This window comes from Schistocerca gregaria, chromosome 7, assembly GCF_023897955.1.
Source record: "Schistocerca gregaria isolate iqSchGreg1 chromosome 7, iqSchGreg1.2, whole genome shotgun sequence".
In the NCBI taxonomy this organism is placed as follows: domain Eukaryota; kingdom Metazoa; phylum Arthropoda; class Insecta; order Orthoptera; family Acrididae; genus Schistocerca; species Schistocerca gregaria.
In genome coordinates this window covers 555,065,899-555,080,636 of record NC_064926.1, presented here as the reverse complement: position 1 = coordinate 555,080,636, position 14,738 = coordinate 555,065,899, and the positions used below count along the sequence as shown (strand labels likewise).

The window sequence follows — 14,738 nt, the reverse complement described above, 5'->3', positions numbered from 1 at the left end:
TTGCGAATTTCAGTCACCACCTTTCTCTTTCCAACGCGAAAATATTTTGTGGAGCCCAACGTACATAGGTAAGAATGATCATCAAAATAAAATAAAAGAAACCAGAGCTACAACAGAAAGGTTTAGGTGTTCGGTTTTCCCGCACGCTGTTCGGTTGTGGGATAGTAGAGAGATAGTATGATTGTGGTTCGATGAACCCTCTGCCAAGCACTTAAATGTGAATTGCAGAGTAGTCATGTAGATGTAGATGTAGATGATTTAAGATGAATGATATTTAGTTCGTGTTTGTGTGTTGTGTGTGTGTGTATGAGAAAGGAGTGGCTATTACGAGATAGAATTACGAAGTGATTCATGGTGTATCAAAAGTGCTACCCGAAACTCCCTCTCAGATAAAAGAACTAGCGATCCACAGTGGCGTAGACATTCGTTTCTAAACATACTTCCCTGCGCTACTCCTCCACAATGCGGTACTTGCTTCACCTGCATACTGCAACCCCACTTACAGTCAAACAAGGTCAGATGTGTGCTTTACACTTACTGTTTGGAAACTGCGGCACTCCCACTCCTTGCTTCTGAATTAGTAGATATTGGAAGAAATCAGGCTGTTAATGCTCTCTAATAATAATAATAATAATAATAGTAGTAGTAATAATAATGCAGTGTACAGCACTATAGTAATCCTTACGTAGTTATAGCTGTGTCGTGCTGTCAATTAGGTCGTATATCTACTTATAAGTGCGTAATGGAGCAATTCATGGACTACTGCAGGTACTATTTACAACATGTGGAAGACATTTTCTTGAGATACTTAGCATTTGTTATGTATACGTCTCACTTTCATCATCACCAAAGTACGAGGAAAAGCACAAAATATGTGTTAGCGGGTGAACTATTAGAAGAATGTTTAATCTCCACTGCATTAATGGTACTAATTGAGAAAAAGTAATAATTGGTAGCCTACATAGTCAGTATTAGAGTTTTACAAAATTCTGATAACAGTAATGATGTTTTGAAAATAATTTAGTTTCGTGACTGAAACAGAAACGAATCGTTACGTTTTAGCATAGGGTACGCTCCGATCACCTAGTTGTTCCAAACCTTCCTAGATCCCCCCTTCAGTGCAATCAGACAATAGCTAATACCACCGTATTCTCCCCCCCCCCCCCCCCAATCCCATGATGTATGCCAATAAGCAAGGTTTGACAGTACAAATAAGGGAAAATATCCGAAATTTTTGATAGTGGAATTTTATTACATTTGAGCTTACAAGGCATTGATCTTCCGTCAAAAGCGTAATGAGAATATATTACCACATTAATACCTAAAATGAAAGTGCCGGACTTGTTCTAGTACATAAATAATAATTTTTGATTAAAGTTTCTCTCTCTGCAGATATAAACTGAGATCTCTTGTTCATTTCTTTTTGTATGTCTGAGTTACTCTCATGAACTTCTGTAGAGATTCTGGTAAGGTCTTGAATTCCCGTAACCGATATCTTGCCAGTATCGAAATCGATAACAGGCAATGATCGTCGAGATCCTCGGTTTCCGGGCTGGATCAAGTATCTGCATAGAATAGTTCGTACGGAACCCTCGGTGCGTGAATCCTGACCAACTATTTTAATAAAGATGTGCCGCATGTAGAAAATGTCATTTCACGGAATTTAATGGTCCTGTTGACCAAGCATTAGAAGAGACAGTTCATGTGTTACTTTTCGAATAACGTAGTTATCCCAATGCAAAAGAAGACAGTTGTTGACTGATATGAATGTTACCCAGCTTCAACTTCATACGTCATGCTTGTAAAAATTATCTACAGATGAATAGAACAAGTGACAGAAGCTACCTTGTAGGAAGACCAATTGGGATTCCCGAAGAATGTGGGAATATGTGAGAAAATGAAATTGATTTGGAAGATAGGGACAAGAAAAATAATTCAACATTTACAGGATTTGTAGATTTAGAAAAAATATTTGACGATGTAGACTGATATGAATTCTTCGAAATTCTGGAGTGTTGGAAGGAGTTTTCTGAAGGAATATGACATAGAAGCGAAACGAGAGCAATAAATGTTACTGTTAAGCTGAGAGGCAAAAACTTTGGAAATGTGACACTGCGGAAGAATGATGAAGATTTCATTGGGAGATCAAACTATTCTTTTAGAGTTCTGAAGTCTTAGACTGTCTTCGTCTAGAGTGAAACGAGCGTCGAAAGTGGCACAGATAAGACGACATGTTTTGGAAATATAATGACGGTGAAGAATGCTGAAATAGTACGAATGGACGGACGGAATAGCTCGTAAAGAGGTGCAGAACAGAACTGGAGTGAAAAAAATAGAATAGGACTAAACTAAGGGATCGATTAATGCTGAGTCATGAAGGCGTAATTAACCCGTTAGTAGAGGAAACTATGTGAAGTGAACACTGGAGCGGAAGAACAATGCTTGACTAATTTAAACACGTTCGAGGGGATACAGGCTGTGGAAGCTATGCGCACAGGACATTCTCAGAATAACATGAAAGACTGCATTAAAGCGTTATTCTCACGAAAGACCGCAATGATAGAAAAAAAATTATTCTCTTATTCCCATCCCCCCTAAGATAAGTCCTGTATAGATAAGTAAACGGTGCAACATTGTTTTTCAATAACGTATGTTAATTCCAATATCGAAGACCATTGTTCTCTAAAATCACGAGTTCGTAACACAGTTCGAACAACTCGAAATGACTGAAACACGGCTCATTCATACCCTGGGAATATTCTCTGTTGGTTTAAAGTGTATTTCTTGCTGAAATTAATTGTGCGAGCGTTAAATAGACAGTTTCAAGTGTGTGTCCCGTATTTCATACACAGCTAAGCAAAATAACTTTTTTGGACGTCTCTTTAAAACATACTTCATTTTGTTGAGGTATCGTCTTAGTCCATGACCCTCACCCGATAATTCACTGGTGTGCAAAACGTAAGGCCAAAAGAAACTTTCGGTGATGTGTCACCACCAAGTAACATGAACCTCGATAAAATCTGGTTCATACTTAAGAAGAACTGATTTGGTGTAATAGAGAAAGTGACTGAAAGGTGGAAGATACGAGATGAGCACAAATGGTTTTATTCAAAGTCAAGAATTACAGTTAAGTCACAGCGATGTACCATGATCTCCTGGACATTACAAATGCGGGACACGATTCTTAATAGGTTATGTAAACACCACAGACAGCAATACATACTCTGAAACGTGCTCCGGGAGAAGGGACAAAGCCAGTCCATTGTCGAATGACCTCTCATTTCAAAAGTTCCTCCAGCGGAGGTTATCGATGCAGCCGAAATTAGTCACCCACGTACACGAAGTTAGTATCTAATCAAAAAAAAAAAAAAGGCTCTGAGCACTATTCGACTTAACATCTGAGGTCATCAGTCCCCTAGAACTTAGAACTACTTAAAACTAACCAACCTAAGGACATCACACACATCCATGCCCTAGGCTGGATTCGAACCTGCGACTGTCGCGGTCGCGCTGTTCAAGACTGTAGCGCCTACAACCGCTCGGCCACCCCGGCCGGCGGTTTGGAAATAGCTCGAAGGTGGTTCAGTTCACGCACTGTCAGGCACTTAATAGTGGATTGCTGAGTATTCATGTACACTCCTGGAAATTGAAATAAGAACACCGTGAATTCATTGTCCCAGGAAGGGGAAACTTTATTGACACATTCCTGGGGTCAGATACATCACATGATTACACTGACAGAACCACAGGCACATAGACACAGGCAACAGAGCATGCACAATGTCAGCACTAGTACAGTGTATATCCACCTTTCGCAGCAATGCAGGTTGCTATTCTCCCATGGAGACGATCGTAGAGATGCTGGATGTAGTCCTGTGGAACGGCTTGCCATGCCATTTCCACCTGGCGCCTCAGTTGGACCAGCGTTCGTGCTGGACGTGCAGACCGCGTGTGACGACGCTTCATCCAGTCCCAAACATGCTCAATGGGGGACAGATCCGGAGATCTTGCTGGCCAGCGTAGTTGACTTACACCTTCTAGAGAACGTTGGGTGGCACGGGATACATGCGGACGTGCATTGTCCTGTTGGAACAGCAAGTTCGCTTGCCGGTCTAGGAATGGTAGAACGATGGGTTCGATGACGGTTTGGATGTACCGTGCACTATTCAGTGTCCCCTCAACGATCACCAGAGGTGTACGGCCAGTGTAGGAGATCGCTCCCCACACCATGATGCCGGGTGTTGGCCCTGTGTGCCTCGCTCGTATGCAGTCCTGATTGTGGCGCTCACCTGCACGGCGCCAAACACGCATACGACCATCATTGGCACCAAGGCAGAAGCGACTCTCATCGCTGAAGACGACACGTCTCTATTCGTCCCTCCATTCACGCCTGTCGCGACCCCACTGGAGGCGGGCTGCACGATGTTGGGGCGTGAGCGGAAGACGGCCTAACGGTGTGCGGGACCGTAGCCCAGCTTCATGAAGACGGTAGCGAATGGTCCTCGCCGATACCCCAGGAGCAACAGTGTCCCTAATTTCCTGGGAAGTGGCGGTGTGGTCCCCTACGGCACTGCGTAGGATCCTACGGTCTTGGCGTGCATCCGTGCGTCGCTGCGGTCCGGTCCCAGGTCGGCGGGCACGTGCACCTTCCGCCGATCACTGGCGACAACATCGATGTACTGTGAAGACCTCACGCCCCACGTGTTGAGCAGTTCGGCGATACGTCCACCCGGCCTCCCGCATGCCCACTATACGCCCTCGCTCAAAGTCCGTCAACTGCACATACGGTTCACGTCCACGCTGTCGCGGCATGCTACCAGTGTTAAAGACTGCGATGGAGCTCCGTATGGCACGGCAAACTGGCTGACACTGACGGCGGCGGTGCACAAATGCTGCGCAGCTAGCCCTCTCGCAGTGTCCGGGTCTGACACACCGGTGGCAATGTGTTCTTTTTTCCATTTCCAGGAGTGTATATGATCACATAGATGTAGATACACTTTATATACCTTTCTGGCCCATTTATATCTGAGTATTATAATGTTTTTCGTACTTTTATATAGGTTTTATCCCAGTGCCCTGCCGCAGTAAGATTTATTCCATACTGAGTACTTTAACAAATGAACAAAATCAGGAGCTTAAGTAGCTGACCATAAATGTTAGTGGAACTACCAAGCGCAGGAGAAGCAAAGACTGACGTCAGAGTTAACTGATGCTCATACGTATATACGTAGCATACGTGCTTTAGCTGAGGCAATTTTAAAATCATACAAGTTTCAGTTAAGAAAACGTAAATATCGCTACATTGTCAGGCAGTTTTTCTCAATTACATATCGACAGCGTCAACTGCAAAACGAATCGAATTTCTCACGTCAGTACAGCAAAAATCCGATTACAGTTTCAATTAAATTCCGTTACACCTAGATGACGACAGTACAGATTTGTAGTTCGTAATTCGTTACAATGTCCCGCGTACAAAATTTCGCACGGGCTGTGTAGCAAAAATTGGAATGGAACAGTAGTGGAGTAATTATGAATCGGATTTTAACTACTGGTATTTCAGTTTGTGTGTGTAAGTCTATATATACGTGTTTGTGAGTGTGCGTGTGTTTGTGTGTGTGTGTGTGTGTGTGTGTGTGCGCGCGCGCAAACACACACACACACACACACACACACACACACACACACACACACACACACACCCGCGCAGAGAGAGAGAGAGAGAGAGAGAGAGACAGAGACAGAGAGAGATTGTTAGAGAGAGAGATTGTTTGTTAGAGAGAGAGAGAGAGAGAGAAATACGAAATGCGGTCTCGCCAATTGTACCTGTGCCCCGAGAATCACAGCGACGTTGGGCGAGGACTGGCGTGGCGGTTTTGACGTTGTACCCCAATCTCATTCGGTCCTTATAATTTCCGACCATTCTTAGATAGTTCTGAATTTAAAATACTGGTCCTTGAACATTTTTGAATAGCCTTTCGTTGGATATTCGAGGTCTACCTTCAAGGATCCGGGACGTATGTTATTCGGCCTTTCCGTGAGCAAACAGTGGAGCAAACAACATTGTGAAAGAACATGCCTACTTATGACACTACCTTCGAGTCTTGTCAGTATGTGACTAAATATTTGCGCAAGTATTTTCAGATAATACTTCATTCCACTTAAGTCTTTGTACAGTTAAATCTATCTATTAATATTTTCTCCCACAACGTTGATGCACAAGAACAGAAAGGGCATTAACACGCTTCCCTGAATCGTTTATCTTGCCGAGCAAGGTGATCGTCCTTTAGAACGTATGTGCGTCAGTAACGTTACACAGGCCGGTAAGCTCCCCAGATTAACAGGAAATTCAAAAATGTTCACAAGTGGAAATGATCACTACGTATCTTCACCGGGACTGAAAATTAATGAACTGAACTCTGCCTGAGCACTCTATGAAGACTACGTACTGTTCAGAACTTATACAGATTTATACATTTCAATTAATGGGTGCTGACTGAATGGCACACTGTACCTATGCATTTTAACTGTTTATCCACTATCTCTTGAGCTCTGCGAATAACACAGCCTTTAGAAAGTGGTCAAATATAAGGCCATTGTAAGACACAGTGAAGTACAAACGAGACTAATAGAAAAAAAACTTGGTGAACTTTTCATCAAGTGCCGTAACTGTTTAAACATTTATCCCACTGTGAGAAAAGATGGTCAATACCTTCGTGAAGAATTGTTTTCGGTTGTCTACGGAACAAGACTCTAACTAAGCGTGCACCTCTTCACCCAAAGCCAATCGACGGCCACAAATGTCTTACTTCAGGTCTCCGCATATGAAGACATCGAGACTTTATAGATGACATGTACGGCTTCCCAGCGAAACTTCTGCAGCGTAGTCAAAACGATCTCCAGACCTTCCCCACCTCTCTCCATACGATTTCCACAACTATGGATCCCTGAAGAAAGGCATTGATGCGCGTCGATTTGCGTCGGACGAATAGGAACAGACCTGTGTACAATCATGGTCCCATAGGCAACCGCGAACATTTTTTCATGAAGGCATTGACCACACATGACTCACACTTGAATAACAGTTATGGCGATTAGTTTTGAAATAATAAACAATTTACTTTCTTGCTTCTGTTTCGCTGCCAGTTAACATAAAAGACAGTAAGAATGAACGATACAAGGATACAATAGGCAGTGAAGTAGATTTGTTCAACTATAAGCTGAGTAATTATAAAATGTCAGCATAGTCTCTTATAGGAGAATAGTTTTAATACTCACGGGGATTCCCACAGCTCGCCAGTAAATTTCTAGAAAATTTATCATTGTCATTGGAATAACTGATCAATGTACAATTTACTTAAATAACAACACAAATTTCTGTAAACGGAAGGTTCTTGGTTACTTAACTATAGCACTGAATTTTAGTAAGATTTAATTTTTAATGTAGGAATATTATGAACACGAAAATTTTACAAGCGATACCTTTAAGAACACAATGCTTCCAGAAGAATTCAAACAATTGCTTGAAAGAGGAAGAGGGAACGTAAACATTCAAATAAGTTACATCGATCCAGAAACAAACAATTTTTAGCCGGGTGAAACTTTGAGACGCACTTGGTTCACAGATATACTACATTAAGATTATTTCTTTACATGAAAGAGAGTATTGCCAATGGGGGCACTATACTGTGAATATTAAAATTTAGTCCAATAGCACATTCATCAAGAATTAGTCGCTAATGATTTTTCTTCTGAGTTATCAGTCTTCTCAGAGTAGCAGCTGCCCTCTACATCCTCAATTATTTGCTCGATATATTCCAATCTCCGTCTTTCTTTATAGCTTTTACCCTCTACAGCTCCCTCCAGCACCATGTAAGTTATGCCCTGATCCCTTAATAGATGTCCTATCATTCAGCCACTTCTTTCTGTCAGAGTTTCCCACATATTCCTTTCCTTACCGACTCTGCGCAAAACATCCTCGTTCCTTACCCAATTTTCAACTTTCTTTAGTAGCCCCACATCTCTAAGGCCTTGATACTCTTCTGTTCTGGTTTTCCCACATTCCACGTCTCACTATCATACAATGTTGTTCACCAAACGTACATTCTCAGAAATTTCTTTCTAAAGACTTATATTAGATACTAGGAGATTTCTCTTACGCAGGCATGCCTTTTTCGCCAGTGGTAGTCTGCTCTTTATATCCTCCTTTCTGAGTCCGTCATGAGTTATTTTGCTGCCTAAGTGTCACAATTTCTTAGCTTCGTCTGCTTCGCGATCACCAATTGTAACGTTAAGATCCTAGCTGTTCTCATTTCTGCTACTTCTCATTACTTTGTTCTTTCTTCGATTTAGTATCAGTCAATATTCTGCACTAATTAGGCTGTTCGTTCTATTGAACACACCCTGCAGTTCTTCACTTTCACTTTGGCTAGTGGTGTCATCTGCGAACCTCATCATTGATTTCCTTCCGCCCTGAATTTCAATCAAACTCTTGAAACATTTCCTAATTTGCGTCATTGCTTCATCGACGTATAAACTTTCCTACACCTTTTTTAATCGGAGCATTTTGTTCATAGTCTTCTAGTCTTCTTGCTCCCTCTTGGTTCTTGTACATACTTTATGTTACTCGCCTTTCCCTATAGCTTTTTCTCAGAATTTCGAACATCTTGCACAATTTTACACGATCGGTCGCTTTCCCTAGGCCGACACATCATATGAACGCGACTAGACTTTTCTTCAGTGTTGCACTCATTATCAAACGCTATGTCAGAACTTCCTATGGTCCCTTCAACTTTCCTAAAGCCAAACTGATTGTCATCTAATGGATCCTCAATTTTATTTTCCATTTTGTGTAGGTTATTCTTGTCAGCATCTTAGATGCGTGAGCTTTTAACCCGATTGTGCAATAATTCTCGCACTTCTCCGCTCTTGTTATCTTCTGAATAGAGTGGTTGATGTTTTCCAAAAAGTCTGATGGTAGAGTATATCGCTAGTCGCATACATTCTACACACCAACGTGACTAGTCGTTTTGTTGCCACTGCCCCCTATGATTATAGAAATTCCGATTGAGTGTTATCTATCCCTTCTGCATTATTTGACCTTAATTCTTCCAAAGCTCTGTTCAATTCTGATTCTAATACTGGATCCTCTATCTCATCCCTGTCGACTCCTGTTTCTTCTTCTACCATGTCATCAGACCAGTCTTTCTCTCATAGAGGCCTTCAGTTCACTCTTTCCACCTACCCGCTATCTCTTCTGCATTTAACAGTGTAATTCCCATTGCACTCTCAATGTTACTGCTCTAGCTTTTAATTTCAGCGAAGGTTGTTTTGACTTAACCTGTATGCTGAATCCGTCCTTCCGACAATCATTTCTTTTTCGATTTCTTCACATTTTTGAAGCAGGCATTTCGTCTTAGCTTCCCTGCACTTCCTGTTTATGTCGTTCCTAATTGACTTGAATCTCTGTATTCATTAATTTCTCTGAACTTATTAGTACTTCCTTCTTTCGTCTATCAGCTGAAATATTTTATCTGTTATCCATGGTTTCTTCGCAGTGGCCTTCCTTGTACCTATGGCTTCCTTTCCAATCTCAGAAACTGCCCTCCTTAGATATGTCCATTCCTCTTCATCTATACTGCCAACACAAGAGCTCAATATGGCAGTGTCTAGAGCACCAGTCTTATTTGTTCATTCTCTTAGTACTTCCAATTATTTGAGCACTGATTCTTCCTAACTAGTCTATTTAACTTCAATCTACTCTTCATCATCACTTCATTGTGATCTGGGTCTATACGTGCTCTTGGGTATGCCTTGCAATCCAATATATGATTCCGGATTCTCTGACTGTCCATGACGTAATCTAACTAAAATCTTCCCACGTCTACCCTCCATTTGCTGTCGATTCTCATGAGACAGACCTTATCACTGACCTGTTCACAGAAAATCAGTCTGCCCTCTACCTTCTTGTTCATAGCAAATCCTACCCCCGTTATACCATTTTCTGTTGCTGTTGATATTATACCACACTCGTTTACCCAGAAATTCTTGCCTTTCTTCCATTTCACTTCACTGACCCCATTATATCTAGATTGATCCTTTTCATTTCCCTTTTCAGATTTTCAAGCTTCCCTACCACGCTGAAACTAAAGTACACGCCTCGAATACTAGAGAGTTATTCTTTCGTTGGTTAATCAATCTCTTTCGTGTGGTCTTCTCCCCGTTGTCAGTGCCCTCCTGGGTATCCGAATGGGTGGCTACTCGGGAATCATTTGTCAGTGGAGAGTCCGTCATGAGACCTTTTCAATTATAGGCATCATGTCCTGTGGATACGGATTATGTTTCTTTAATTCAGTGGTTTCTATTGCCTTCTGCTTCTTCATGCTGTTGGTCATTCTTGATTCTTCCGCCTTTAAGGCCAGTTTTACACACCAAGGGCAAGAGAGTGGCCTGAACGTCTATCCGACCCTCCGGCCACTTTGACAAGGCCGTAGCCTGAATGAGGACGATTTCTTGTACCGCAAGTCTTCGGCCGCTGTTGCTGACCATTTTTATTCAAAATTTAAGCGGTGATTACTGATCAAATACGCTACTCATTGGCCACGAGGCTCGCTGCTAACGTGTTTTCAGTACTAACATAAAATAAAATAAGAAAAAGTACATCGTAAAAGAAAAGGGGGATATTGGTATCAGGAATGTATAAGAATAAGTAGGGTGGTAATTCTGTTAGAAACAGGCCTGAAGATACTTCTGCATCTTCCAGTGACTCTCCATATAATATAACATGATACAAACTGAAAATCAAGGAATCATAATTCCAGTCACAAATTTCATTTGATGAATCATATAATCGAAATGTCACCGTTGTTGTGGCACTCCGTCAGGACCAGGGCCCTTACGTCGATGTACAGATTTAAGTCTACTTACTGACATTACTAGCTAACTCAGCAGCGGTACGACTGTTGAGTGATGGTTGCAGACTTTGATATTTCCGGTCTCTAGGGACATTTTAAGGCATTATTCAACATTTCGGATTTTTTTCTGCGGCAGGAATGCGATTCGGGCAACTGCAGACCAAAGTGGGGCTGGCATCGATGCTGCAGAAGTTCCGCTTCGAGACGTGTGCCGAGACGGCGGTGCCGCTAAAGTTGGCACCCCTGTCATTCGTCTTGGCGCCCGTGGGCGGCATCTACCTCAGGGTGATGCGACGCAAGGAGGCAGCCCCAGCATAGGCTGATATCCCGTCAAGGCTCCAAGACATATCGGGCATACAGTGCACCCTACATATGGCTGCTCTGGACAGCTGTCGGCGTTTGGTGTGCACAAGTCACCGAGTCTGCCCCAAGCATTGTATCATCAATCGTTCTGTATTCCACTTCTACTGCAAAAATAGACTCTTGTAATATTTTGAAATAAATAAATTGTGTACTTCTAGCGGTCTAATTTCGTGGCATATTTTAATCAAATGGTTCAAACGGCTGTAATCACTATGGGACCTAACATCAGTCCCCTAGACTTAGGTTGGTTAGATTTAAGTAGTTCTAAGGACATCACATACATCCACGCCCGAGGCAGGAATCGAACCTACGACCGCAGCAGCAGCGCGGTTCCGAGACTGGTTTGATGCAGCTCTCCATGCTACTCTATCCTGTGCAAGCTTTTTCATCTCCCAGTACCTACTGCAACCTAAATCCTTCTGAATCTGCTTAGTGTATTCTTCTCTCTACGATTTTTACTCTCCACGCTGCCCTCCAATGCTAAATTTGTGATCCCTGGATGCCTCAGAACATGTCCCACCAACCGGTGCCTTCTTGTCAAGTTGTGCCACAAACTCCCCCCCAATTCTGTTCAATACCTCCTCATTAGTTAATTGATCTACCCATCTAATCTTCAGCATTCTTCTGTAGCACCACATTTCGAAAGCTTCTATTCTTTTCTTGGCCTCACTATTTACCGCCCATGTTTCACTTTCATACATGGGTACACTCCATACAAATAGTTTCAGAAACGACTTCCTGACACTTAAATCTATACTCGATGTTAACAAATTTCTCTTCTTCAGAAACTAGCACTTGAGGATATGTAAATACTCTTTACTAGCTCAAATAACTTACGGGTTTGTTGCCGGGTGACGTCGTCGAACACTGCCGATTTTGGACAGGAGCACACCCTGCCATTCTCAAGGCACAAATGCAAGGAAGAGAAAATGTGCCAGCAAATTTAATACCTCGGTTCATAGAGGACGAACAAGGAAGACACCAGACACAGAACAAGTGTCGACACTACCAATGATAACCAACATCAGAAATATCGATGATGACTATTAATCAACTGGTGAGGTACCACTAATTCTGTCCCTCTGTTTTTTTAATGAGAGACAGAGCATGATTCCAAGCAGCATTTAAACAAAATAAGGTTGCTTGATAGTCTGATTTCAACAGCTTCCTTAATAACACTATCCCGATAGCTTGACGTGCAAGCCAGAATCTCCGGAATGACTGGTGTCAAGGCAATTTCTGCAATAGCGGATTTGCTCGGCTGTTGTAAGCGTGTGTCACGCTTATGTTCAATACACCGGTCTTCCACAGTCCTGATTATCTGACCAACATGTGATATTCCTTGCATTTGCGCCTTGAGGATGGCAGGGTGTGCTCCTGTCGAAATACCGGCGGCATTCGACGACGTCACGCGGCAGCAAACCCGTAAGTTATTACAATATTAGATTCGCCGGGAAAAGTTAAGGTCTCACTCTTTACTAGCACTTGAGGATATGTAAAGTGTATTCGGTGGTGGGCAGAGGCGTGGGGGGAGGGGGCTACGGTCGCGGAAAATAGTGTAGCCGTTGTCGTAATGAGGAAAGGGAGCGATTTGTCTGACGTCAAAGTGGCATAATCACTGGCTTGTGGGATAAACGAGGAAGCATTTATGAAAGAGTTAAGTCTGAAAACTGTTCACGTGCTGTCGTGGTCGAATTATACCGTGCCATAGATCCATTGGCCATGGACGACAAGGATCAAAGACAGCTGTTGAGTGGTGTATGGGCAAATAGACGAGCAGCAGTTTAGCGACTGACCGCCCAGACGTACCAAAGGGCGTTCAGCGAACTTAGCTGCGCGTGGGCCTCCACAACAGGCGCCTGGTTCGTGACACATGCTGCCCGCGGATCATCGGCGGCTAAGGCTCAGGTTTGCACGCTAGTACCGCATTCCGACGTCCACTGAGTTCCGTCAGGTGACTTTTCAGATGAATCACGTTTTTCACTCCAACGAACAGATGGCGTGATACGTTTGTAGACAAACATCCTGCAAGAATCGTCGGAAGCGTCCTAGTCGCAGGAGGGAGCCGTATGGTGTGGGAAATGTTTCAGTGGCATACCTCCGGGTGATCCTCTCATTCTGGGCTGCACAATGAGCCAACACGAGTGTGAGTCTATCTTTGAGGGTCGTGTCCACCCCTGCAGCCAGTTTGTTTCTTTTCGGCACGATGGCATCTACCAGGAGGACAATGTAGCGTCTTACACAGCTCGCGGTTTACGCGAGTGGTTCGAAGAGCAACAGAATGAGTTCACCGAACTCCCCCACCCACTAAATTACCCGGATTTAAACCTATTCGAGAATCTGTGCGACGATCATGATCGGTCTGGACGGGTCACGGATTCTTAACCGAGAAACCTGGCGCACTTGAGTCGACGCATTGGAGTCGACATACCTCCATATCCCTGATGGGTAGATCACATAACTAATGATGAAGTACTGAATAGGATTGGGGAGAAGAGACGTTTGTGGCACAACTTGACGAGAAGAAGGGATCGGTTGGTAGGACATGTTCTGAGGCATCAAGGGATCACCAATTTAGTATTGGAGGGCAGCGTGGAGGGTAAAAATCGTAGAGGGAGACCAAGAGATGAATACACTAAGCAGATTCAAAAGGATGTGGGTTGCAGTAGGTACTGGGAGATAAAGAAGCTTGCACAGGATAGAGTAGAATGGAGAGCTGCATCAAACCAGTCTCAGGACTGAAGACGACAACAACAACAACAACAACAACAACAACAACAACCTTTTGTGAGAGAAGTAAAATTACTAAAGCTTGGAAAAATAGATGTTCTGTTGGAGTAGATGACATCTCTAATAAGATGTTAAAACAATGTAGAGAAATTACAGCTGATGTTCTCAGTCACATAAGTAATGCATCACTAACTCAAGGTATTTTCCCAGACAGGTTAAAATATGCCACTGTCAGGCCGCTCTGCAAAAAGGGGGACACTACAGATGTCAATAATTATCGGCCAGTATCCTTGCTTACAGCATTTTCAAAAATGTACTCAAGAGTGGTTAGCCATCTTAACAATAATGGGATACTTAGTAAATCACAGTTCGGATATTAAAAATGCTATTCCACTGAGACAGCATTATACAATTTCACTGTCCACATAATAGAGTCTTTAAATAGTAAAATGTCACCAATAGGAATTTTCTGTGACCCGGCCAAAGCATATGATTGTGTGAACCGTAAAATTATGTTCCCGAAATTACAGTTCTATAGTATAAATGGAATAGCATATGAGTGGTTTAAGTCGTACCCACAGAACAGGAAGCAAAAGTTTCTTTATATGGGTTAAGTTTGCCGTTTTATCTAACTGGGGTGAAATTACATTAGGTGTTCCAGAGGGTTCAATAATGGGCCCCCTTCTGTCCATGATATATGTGAACGACCTCCGTTCCTACTGATACAGGAAGCTG

General features: G+C 42.8%; 1 protein-coding gene across 2 annotated transcripts in view; it reads left to right on the top strand.

The window, feature by feature from the left end:
• The window catches only part of LOC126281917 (cytochrome P450 6a2-like), a 181,831-nt gene extending 170,405 nt beyond the window's left edge, over window positions 1–11,426 (top strand). For both annotated transcript variants that reach the window (XM_049981245.1, XM_049981246.1), the window contains exon 6: window positions 11,047–11,426. In XM_049981245.1, coding sequence (XP_049837202.1) covers window positions 11,047–11,228 — 182 coding nt within the window. In that variant the 3' untranslated portion in view covers window positions 11,229–11,426. The remainder of the gene's footprint in view (window positions 1–11,046) is intronic.
• The last annotated feature ends 3,312 nt before the right edge of the window (window positions 11,427–14,738 follow it).